At 38.6% G+C, this 10,840-nt stretch overlaps 1 protein-coding gene across 1 annotated transcript; it reads left to right on the top strand.

Moving 5' to 3' along the window:
• The first annotated feature begins 8,965 nt into the window (after positions 1-8,965).
• Positions 8,966-10,542, top strand: LOC127102881 (uncharacterized). Its single transcript, XM_051040203.1, has 4 exons — positions 8,966-9,078; positions 9,304-9,536; positions 9,788-10,152; positions 10,270-10,542. The coding sequence occupies exons 1-4, from the start codon at positions 8,966-8,968 to the stop codon at positions 10,540-10,542; spliced, it is 984 nt and encodes a 327-aa protein (XP_050896160.1).
• Positions 10,543-10,840: the final 298 nt, after the last annotated feature.

The raw sequence follows: 10,840 nt of genomic DNA, 5'->3' as shown, positions 1-10,840 counted from the left end.
CTAGGTTTCTTATGATGCGATCAGTAGAGTGCATGTCCTCTTTATCAGGTGATTTTTCAGGAGTGTTACCTTGCTTAGCTTTAGCCATGGAAGGTGAGCTTGGAAGGTTACCTGGTATCATACGCAGAGGAGTTACTTCCATCAAATCTTCATCTAAAAATTCTATGGAGGAAGTTCTAGTATGAAAGGATTTTGAGCTAGATGTTGACGGATGTTGAGACATGTTGTTGAACTTTTGAGAAAACTTTCTTTGCCCTAGCAGAGGTTCTTTGAGGAGTTTGATTGTGTTCAGGAAGAATGTGTTATTTCCAATACTAAGAGATAGTTCATTAGTAATGTGGCTTTTTCTTTTTATTGGGCAGCCAATATTCTTGTTGCCTTTTCCACTCCTCATTAATTGCCATATTTTCTCAAGAAAACACGCCCCTAATTTTCCCTTTTCCTCATGCAAGTCCTTTGCAGTTAGGTTGTCATAATACAATGTCATAGCATCGAGTGTGACATTGTTAATAATTCTTAGCAATTTCATCCACCCTGGTTGAGCATTGTTGTTTTCAACTGACATAGTTCCTTGTGTCTCAGTTCCAGCAAAGCTCTTACTGACTTCAGTCTTCATACCACCAGTCATGTGTTCAGGTGTTTGTGCCATCAAGACCTTTTCTTCCTTGGGGTTAGCTATTAGCACCCTTACCTGACACTTTTCTTTTCCCTTGATAATTCTTCTTGCAACTGTACTCATCTTAGAGGGGTTATCCATTTGAGAGCTCCACATGTAGTAGTTGTTGTTGGTCCTGATTCCTTTCATAATTACTTCACTGTCTTTGTTCATAATCAGACATTCAGTTTTAGTGAAGATGATACTCAGACCTTGATCCCCTAGCTGACTGATGCTTATTAGATTTGAAGTCAAGCCCTTGACCAGAAGAATATTGTCAAGTTTAGGAGCTCCAGGACATTCAAGCTTGCCTATCCCCTTTATTTCACCTTTAGCTCCATCACCAAAGGTAACATAGCTTAAGTTATGAGGGTGAAGATCAGTTATCAAGTCTGAGTTCCCAATCATGTGTCTAGAGCATCCACTATCAAAATACCATTCTTCTTTGAGAGCCATTAGACTTGTGACATTAGTCTTAGGAACCCATTGCTTCTTGTTGATAGGCCTGTAATATATGGGTCTGGGTTGATAGTGGATTTGTTGATGCCCATGGCTAGGATAACCATACAGCTTATAACAGGAAGACTTAGAGTGTCCATCTTTCCCACAGTAATGGCATCTCCATCTTTGGTGTCTTCCATACTGCTGTCTTCTCTTCTGCTGTTGCTGATGAAGGTGGGTAGGGTAACCATACAGCTTATAGCAGAAGGCCCTTGAGTGTCCAAATTTCCCACAGTAATGACATCTCCATCTTTGGTGTTTGTATTTTTGCTGTTCTTTCTTCTGATGGTGTGACATATGATGTGACATCTTGGAACTCCTCTTACTATTGCTGCATTTAGGTTTAGCTTGAGGTTTGCAGCCAGTGTAGCTACTTTCAGCCTTGGTTTTATGGTACCCTAATCCAGATTTGACTCCTGTGACTTGTCCAGTCTGAAGAATCTTGTCTAAGGAGTCAGATCCATTGTTCAGCATCCTTACATACTTGGTTGTTTCTTCTAGTTTTGAGTTTAAGAGCACAACTTCAGTCTTTAGCTTGAGGATAGTTTCCACATGTTCTGCTTTTTCTTTCTCCAGTTGGACTATCTTCTGGCTCTCAACTTATTGATCTTCTTCTAGCTTGACCTTTAGAGCCACAACTTCTGCTTTCAATTTGGAGATGGGTTCCAAGAATTCTACCTTCTCATTCTCAAGTTAAGTTATGTCCTTTTCTTGATTTAAAGTCTGTTTGTTCAGTTCAACACTTTTCTGACACGGTTCTCTGTAGGTAGATGCCAATTCCTCAAAGGTTACTTCACCATCACTTGACTCTTCATCAGATTCACATCTTCCTGTCAAAGCAGTCACAAGATTTGCAGCCTCTTCAGTGTCACTCTCATCAGACCATGTGGCAGCAAGGCTCATCTTCTGTTTCTTAAGGTAGGTCCCACATTCAGACCTGATGTGTCCATACCCATCACATTCATAGCATTGAACCTCTTTTCCTTCTTTGGGCTTCTCATCTGCTCTTGCTTTTCTTCCAGCATTGTTGGATTTACTGATGTCAGACGAGATGTTCTTGACATTTGCCTTGGATCTGACATCCATTTTATTTAACAGTCTGTTAAACTGTCTCCCCAACATTGCAACTTCATTGGCCCATTCTTTATCCATATCTTGACTATTTTCCTCTTCTGTGTTGGAAACAAAGGCAATGCTCTTGGTTTTCTTTTCAGTTCCCTCAATCAATCCCATCTCAAAGGTTTGGAAGGAGCCAATTAACTCATCTACCCTCATGTTGGAGATGTCTTGAGACTCTTCTATGGCAGTTACCTTCTTAGCAAATCTCTTGGGGAGTGACTTGAGAATTTTTCTTACCAGTTTTTCATTTGTCATCTTTTCTCCCAGGGCTCCTGAGGCATTAGCAATTTCAAGGATACTCATGTGAAATTCATGAATATTCTCTTCTTCTTTCATCCTTAAGTTTTCAAACTTGGAGGTGAGTAGCTGTAGTCTAAACATCTTCACCCTGGATGTGCCTTCATGAGTGGTCTTGAGAATGTCCCAAGCATCTTTAGCTATTTGACAATTGTTTACCAATCTGAAGATGTTCTTGTCCACTCCATTGAAGATGGCATTCAAAGCTTTAGAATTCCCAAGGGCTAGGTTATCCTCCTCCTTGGACCATTGTTCCTCAGGCTTTTTCGCAGTGGTGGCTTCTCCTTCTTTAGTAACAACAGGATGGACCCAGCCTGTCAAGACAGCTTTCCACGCCTTGTTATCAAGGGATTTTAAAAAAGCAACCATTCTTGGTTTCCAATAGTCATAGTTAGAACCATCCAAAATTGGTGGCCTATGAACAGATCCTCCATCCCTCTCCATTGTACCAGAAAGTATTCTCCCTAGATCTCACCTAGAGCCAGAGCAGAATGCCTGCTCTGATACCAATTGAAATTCTGGTATCAGATATAAGATGTCGAAGGTAATGTCATGACATTAATATTTGTTAATACACAATGGATAATAAACAGAATTGTAAAGCAATCAACACAAGCAATTGTTAACCCAGTTCGGTGCAACTCACCTACGTCTGGGGGCTACCAAGCCAGGAAGGAAATCCACTAAAATAGAATTAGTTCAAAGACTATCCGTACACTTCACCAAGTTACAGTCTTTCTCACCTAATCTCTACCCGTGCAATTTCTACCTAAGCACTCTTAGATATGAGAACCCACTCACTTCCCTTACAATCACACACCCGTGATTTTAAACAACAATCCCTTGTGAAAAGAAAATACTTTTCAATTACAATATTCTTGATTTTACTTCACAGTTTCAATCAAGAAGACACACTCTTGATCTTGCTTCAAAGCTTTGATCAAGAAGACAAATCAGTCCAATTCAATCATCTATGGATGACTTGAATGACCTACAGACATAAACCCTAGCTCTCTCTCTAAATTTCGCTCAGTATTGGTTGTGTGTTCAAACAGGTTTTCTGAGTCCCTTTTTATAGAAACATTGGACAGCTTGAAAACCCTAAATATATTTTCCAATTAAATCTTTTCATATCAGCTGTAAAGATCTCCTTGGAAAATAAACAAATCTGGTTGATATCCCTGATAAATTGCGCCAGCTAGCCATATCTTCAATCAACCAATGATTGCCACCAATTGTGCAATCACAAAACACCAGACATTCATACTGAATGTTCTATGTATAGGATGTCATGACATCGGGTCTGACATCTGGAAAAATCCTGCATAATCCAGTTTCCTTTTATAGCAGGTACAGCCATATCAGTTACCATGACAATGAGTATGTCAACTGAAACAATCCTGCAGCATATGTCTTCCATATAAGCTCCAGCAGGTACAACCAATATCAGAAGCCTTGTCTTTGTATGTGGCATTCTGAAACAATCCTGCCTTGCATATCTTCTTTAACTCCAGCAGGTACATAGGATATCTCATGTTAAGACATCACACATAACATCTTGTGAACACTCTTTTTTTTACCAAAATTGCTGCCAACACTTAGAATCAACATATGAGTTGCTTAGTTTTCATTCTAAGGCCATTCACGAAATTTTGCACCTGTTCAGTTGCATCCATGTTATGAGTAGGACATGCAACCAACAATCGCTTGAACCTCTTGTAAGCGTCTCCGAGTGACTCTCCTTCCTTCTGTTTGAAATTAACTATGTCATATCTCTTACGGATATAAACAGAAGCAAGGAAGTACTCATTCAAAAATGTCGTCTCCATTTGTTGTCAAGTTGTAATGCTTCCCGCGGGTAAAGAGTAAAACCACTCTTCGACATCTTCTGATAATGTAAACGGAAACATCACCAACTTTTTAGCTTCTTCTGAGTGTCCCTCAATTTTCAACGATGTCGTCATGGTTAGAAATCTTTGTAAATGCTTGTTGGCATCTTCATTGATTTTTCCGGAGAACGGTCTCCTTTCGAGTTGACGAATCGTTGAAGGGTGTAGCTGAAAATGATCAACATTCACTGGTTGGTTTACTATTGTTAACCTTCCAGTCGGAGCATTTGCACCTCCATAGTCACCCAGAAGTTTTTCCATGGGAGGTAGAGCTTCAACCATCGTTTTAGATACGGTGTCGGAGTCTTCCGAATGAACTGAAACAACTTCTTCTTGTTCAGACTCAGAAACAATGAGGGTCGCTTCTGATAGTTCCAGTCTAGCTTTCCGGCGTCTTGCACGCAATAATCTTTCTGGTTCTGCGTCAAAAAGAAATTCAGCTGGGGCCTTACCTCACATACAAAGATTAGACAATTATTAGAATTTATAAAACGAAACAATAGTACAGAGAAATAAAATTTTGGTTACAGAGCAACAAAATTTCAATTGAATTATTATTCAACTTATACTTTGACAGTCCCCGGCAACGGCGCCAAAAACTTGGTCGGTAAAATAGCAAGTGTACTATTTGCACCGATGTAGTAATAAAATAGGAGTTATCCCGAGTATCGACCTCGAGGACTGCGTATTAAGTACAAACCTTTACAATAATTCCATTGGACAAAAGATCAAAGGGGGTTTGTTGATTGTTTTCGGAATGATAATTACGAGAATAAATTACACAAAGCGTATAAAAATCTTTTAATCGATATAAGACAGCATGCTAGGGCAAGATGTATGAATTGCTTTGTACTACACTACTTCCATATTATATAATATTTATGTTGTAATTATTCAACCCCGATTCTCAAGAATTGTTTTCTCTAATTCCTTAGCCGAAAACCATTAACAGTCATTTTCCATCCTAATTCCTTAGCTATTCAAAATGATGTTAAGAAATACGTAGTTGTAACAAGAATTTACGGCTACTACAGTTTGATCCTTATTCCTAAGTGATTATACCGAAGTATTATTATACAAAAAGAGATAAGGTGGTTTGTCCGACCTAAACCCTAACCCTAGATCAAAATTATATTTGTCCGATAAAAAAAGCATTAAGAACTTTGTATAATAATTTGAATTAAGAACTTCATAAAAACATAGAAATATTGTTCATACATAAGCAATTCAGGGACACCCCCCTAACATTGGGGGGGGGGGGGGTTTAGCTTCTCATAGTATTCAAAGAAAGAAAATTACAAAATAGAGACATTACAATTCTTTGGTGATGAAGGTTGATCTTCAATCTCTTCTGATCTTGAAAATCTCTTCTTCTCCCAACCCCTTGAAAGCTCTATTCTCTTTTCTGTCTATTCTTCGTACCATCCAAAAGTCCATTTTTTCTTCACCAATAGTAGACTAAATAGTTCCAAATCATCAAAAAGCATCGTGAAATACCAAGAATGCCCTCCGGAATCACAAAGAGACTTGAAAAATAAAAATCAGCAAAAGGAGCGAATTGGCCAACACGGGCCGTGTCAGCTGACACGGGCGCCCGTGTTGGCACCCTGTTAACTTTTTTCATTCAGACTTTGCTGACACAAGCCGTGTCAGCTGACACGGGCACCCGTGTCAGCCCCCTGTTTTCTGCTTTCTTGCTTTCCTACTTCTGCACAGGCTGACACGGGTCGTGTCAGCTGACACAAGCACCCGTGTCAGCACCCTGTTTTTGCCTTCAAGTTTTCCACCTTCTACATAAGTTGACACGGGCCGTGTCAGCTGACACGGACACCCGTGTCAGGCACCTGTTTTACGCATATTTCGCTTTGCAACCATTTTTGACTCCCGTTCTTCCCTTACGCATCTTTCGGGCTTATTGTTGGACTTGGAAACCAAATAGAACTACCACAGAAATGCATAAAATGCGACAAAAAGAGATGAACCACTAATAAAACATAAAACAAGAAGGAAATTATGAAATGCGATAAAACTTAGGAAATCAACTAAAAGAAAGAACAAAGTGTTACCGATTCTTGAAGATTCATGCTGGATGGATGATGAAAAGTAAGGGCAAATGGTGACCGATCAGTTATGCAATTCAACATCACTATGCTCCACCTCAACATGAATCTCTTCATGTTCCAGTTCCTCTACAAAGATCTTCATACTTCGAACAACATCATCTGTCTTATTGAAAGCTATCTCAACTTCATTGAAAACTACATCTCGACTTGTGATACACCCCATCTGACCTGGCTTTAGGAGTAACACCAAAACTTATAATTAAAGTATTTTCTTTAACCGTTCCTGCGAATTATTCATTATATTTGATTTTGATGTTTTTAGAGTATATGTGTATTTTGGTAATTTACTAATTAACAGGAATATGAGATTTGAGTGCATATAAAATAAGTTATTGTTATATGTTATAACCTTGTATTGGTGATGATTCGATTATATGAGTTATCATTTTTTTTGTTGGTTTAATTTCTGTTGAGTCTGGATTTTTCCCATGTGAATTCGGATGACTCCATTTGTGTCATTTTATTTCTTAAATGCGTGATATTGAGAACTCTGTCATATTTCCCTAAGTTTTTCTGAGTCGATTGAGTTTAGAATTTTTCCCAAATACAGAGAAACTTAATTTTTAATTTACTTTATGAAAAATCACTTTTTGGCAGAAACTTCAAAATTGGAAAAGTTATTTTTGAAAAATTAGATTTTTTTTGGAAAAAGTCGAACTCGGTTCAAGGGGAATCGTCGCAACGATGGGAAGCAGAGTTGTGTCGCGGTTGCGACGGCGGCAAAGCCGCATTGGGAGGGTTGCGCCAAAATGGCGGCGGCCAATGATGATCGTGATAGCAGTCGCATAGTGATTTTCACCATAACGACATTTAGGACGCTCAACGGAGATCTGTGGCGGCAGGCCGCGTCATAAAGGGGACATTCGACGGTCATCATGATCGCATTTTTTCGCGATTCCGCAACTTATCGTGATTTTTTATCGCGATCAGGTATGTCGTGCCGCGATCCGGTAGCGGTGGCCTACGAGATTGCGGTACAGCGGCAGCCAATTCCGACGGTGATTTCTGATTTCGGGCATTTTCAGACTCTTTTTTTTAGTTTTGGCATTTTTGGAAGTTTTTCGAGTTCGGGAGTCTTTCGATGATAATATTGAGTAATTTTTTATGTTAGAGTCTTTTAGGTGACCTTAGAGCCACCTTTGAGTAAATTAAAGAAATTGTGTATCGTTATCCTAATAGAGTTATCACTCGAGAATCTTTAACTATGAGTTTTTGAGAATTTTGAGAAATTATGAGTTTTTGAGAATTTTGAGAAATTATGAGTTTTGAGACGTTTTGAGTTTATTGAGTTTATTGAGTATTTTGATGTGTTGAAGTTTAGGGTAATAACATAATTTTACCTTTTTTAGGATAAATAATTGATATTGTTTTTAAAAATACATTTTTAGGCTAGTAATCCATAGAGGAATTACAATGAGACACTTATTGGCGATTTGAGTATAGTGATCCAGATAGGGATTACAGTAATGGTCCGTGAATGACAAATTATAGGTTCAAGAGTGGAACCTTTTTGAGGATGTTTTGATATTTGTGTTTTGTGATTTTGTGGTGTTGATGTTTTTGCATGTTTGTATTGTTCATAGCCATGCATTCATTTATTTTAGAGATAGGTAAGACTTCGGTCCAATGATGACTTGTTCAGAGACGAACTATGGCGGTCTCACGTCCAGAGAGGGACACGCTTCTGAGAGGAACTGGAGACATGCGAAAATCAGTAGCATACCTCTGATCCCAATGATTTGGTACCACATGCATTTTGAGAAAGAGTTGGTGGCATTCATGTTGTATTTTCGTTGTTATCTATTTGATTGTGCCTTGAGTGTAATTGAGATATTTCATAACTCATTATAACTATCCCATTTTGCAGAATTTTTCCATTAACATTTGTTAGATGTACTATCATCCCCTGTTGGTTGTTATGACGTATGTACTCTTCAGAAGTACATGCAATCAGGTACATGAGTAGCCACTTGAGTTAGAGGATGATGTTGATGTCTCTTTAGATTTTATCATCGGGTCTTAGAGGAGTCACACTGAGGATGGGATGTAATTCATTATTGTGTTATGCTTTATTTATGTCGGAGTTTTGTTGTTGAGACTTTTAGACTTGTTTATTCCCGCTGCTTATTTTCCATGACCATTTCGTGATTGATGTTTTTATGCTATTTTGAAGCATGCGTGACACTCTAATTGTGGATTTTTATTTGAATTATTTTATTAAATATTGAGTAGGGGATTAGGGTGTTACATAGTGGTATCAGAGCAGGTCAGTCCGTCCGACCAGGTTGTTGTGATTTTACTTGTTCCTGGTGTACGACAAGTGTGTGAACACTGTTGCTACAATGTTTCTTCTAATAGTTATTTTTTGTTGTAACAGAAACATGGTTGGAAGAAATGATCATGCTATTGTTGATACTTTAACCGCTTTGGCTCAAGTGTTGCAAGCTCAGCAGAATCCACATGTTGAAGGTGCTGAATCTTGTGGATTGGACAGGTTTATGAGAAATAGGCCACCAACCTTCAAAGGAAGGCATGATTCAGAAGGCGCACATGCTTGGTTACAGGAGATCGAGAAAATCTTCTGAGTGATGGCATGTGCAGACGCACAAAAGATTCTTTATGGTGCTTATATGTTGTTTGAAGAAGTAGAGTACTGGTGGGACAATGCTAGACAAAGGTTTGAAGCTAATGGTACAATGATCAGTTGAGTTGTTTTCAGGGGTGCATTCTTGGAAAAATATTGTTCGGCTGATGTGCATAGCAAGAAAGAGGTGGAATTCCTTGAACTTAAGCAAGGGAATATGACTGTTGCAGATTATGCTGTCAAGTTTGAGGAATTATCTAGGTTTTGCCCTCACTATAATGAGGCAGAAGCTGAAATGTCCAAGTGCATTAAGTTTGAGAATGGACTTTGCCGAGAGATTAAACCGTTTATTGGGTATCAGAAAACCCGTTAGCTCTCCATGTTGGTTAAGAAATGTTGTATCTATGATAAAGACAATTGTGTTATATCCTCTCATTACAAGAGTGTTATAGATAAGAAAAGGGGTAACATAATCGTGGGAAGGCTTATATTGTTCCGAATGGTAAAGGTAAACAGAAGTTTCAGTAGAAGAATAATGGTGCCAAAAGTCAAAGTGGGGGAGGTACACCTGCTCCTCTCAAATATTTCAAATGTGGAGTTCTTGGTCGTTGTGCTGCAGAGTGTTCTACATTGATATGCTTCAAGTGTGGAAAGGCAGGGCATAGAGCTAATGAATGCAAGAGTGTTATGGTAACTTGTTTCAACTATGGAGAGGCTGGTCATATTAGCACACAGTGTCAAAAGCCTAAGAAGACACAATATGTTAAATATGGTGGGAAAGTATTTACTCTTAGTGGTGTAGAGGCACCCAAATATGATAATCTGGTTCGAGGTACTTGTTTCATTAATAACATTCCTTTGATTACTATCATTGATATTGGTGAGACACATGCCATTATATCTATTGATTATATAAAGAGATTGAATCTTATGGTGTATGCTATGAACGACAACATGGTTATCGATACTCCAACAAATGGGTCGGTAACTACTTCTTTAGTTTGTTTGAAGTGTCTGTTGACAATATATGGTAGGGACTTTAGCATCGACTTAGTTTGCTTATTGTCGAGTCAACTTGATGTTATATTGGGTATGAACTAGATAGAGTTCAACTGTATGTATATAAATTACTATAACAAGACAATATTATTTCCTGAGTTTGTAAAAGAGAAAGGTTCGCAATTTATTTCTGCGAGACAGGTTGAAGAGTTCATGAAATATGAAGCTCAAGTGTTTGTGATGTTTGTTTCCTTGCAAGTTAAGGGTAAAGCGACTTTGGATGAACTGCCTATAGCATGTGAATTCCCATATATGTTCCCTGGTGATATTACTGACTTACCGCCAGAGAGAGAAGTTGAGTTCGCCATAGATTAATGTTTCCAGTAGAATTGAATGAGATGAAGATTCAACTGGAAGATATGCTTAATAATAAATTCATCAAACCAAGTGTGTCACCATGGGGAGCTCCGGTGTTATCAGTGAAGAAGAAGGATGGCGGTATGAGATTGGGTATGGATTACCGTCAACTGAATAAGATCACCATCAAGAATAAGTATCCTCTTCCTAGGATTGAAGACCTTATGGATCAGTTTGTGGGTGTATGTGTTTTTAGGACTTGAGGTTGGGTTGACATCCAATTCGAGTGAAGGATGAAGATATCCCGAAGACTGCA

This window comes from Lathyrus oleraceus, chromosome 7 (assembly GCF_024323335.1).
Source record: "Lathyrus oleraceus cultivar Zhongwan6 chromosome 7, CAAS_Psat_ZW6_1.0, whole genome shotgun sequence".
NCBI lineage: Eukaryota > Viridiplantae > Streptophyta > Magnoliopsida > Fabales > Fabaceae > Lathyrus > Lathyrus oleraceus.
The sequence above is the reverse complement of the archived record's forward strand: the minus strand, read 5'-3'. Positions and strand labels throughout refer to the sequence as shown.

Coding starts and splice junctions, on each gene's coding strand:
- LOC127102881 (XM_051040203.1), top strand. CDS start 8,966: ATGGTTGGAAGAAATGATCATGCTATTGTTGATACTTTAACCGCTTTG. Junction 9,079..9,303: donor GAATCTTGTGGATTGGACAG/GTTTATGAGAAA, acceptor AGTTGTTTTCAG/GGGTGCATTCTTGGAAAAAT. Junction 9,537..9,787: donor TATTGGGTATCAGAAAACCC/GTTAGCTCTCCA, acceptor GTTGTGCTGCAG/AGTGTTCTACATTGATATGC.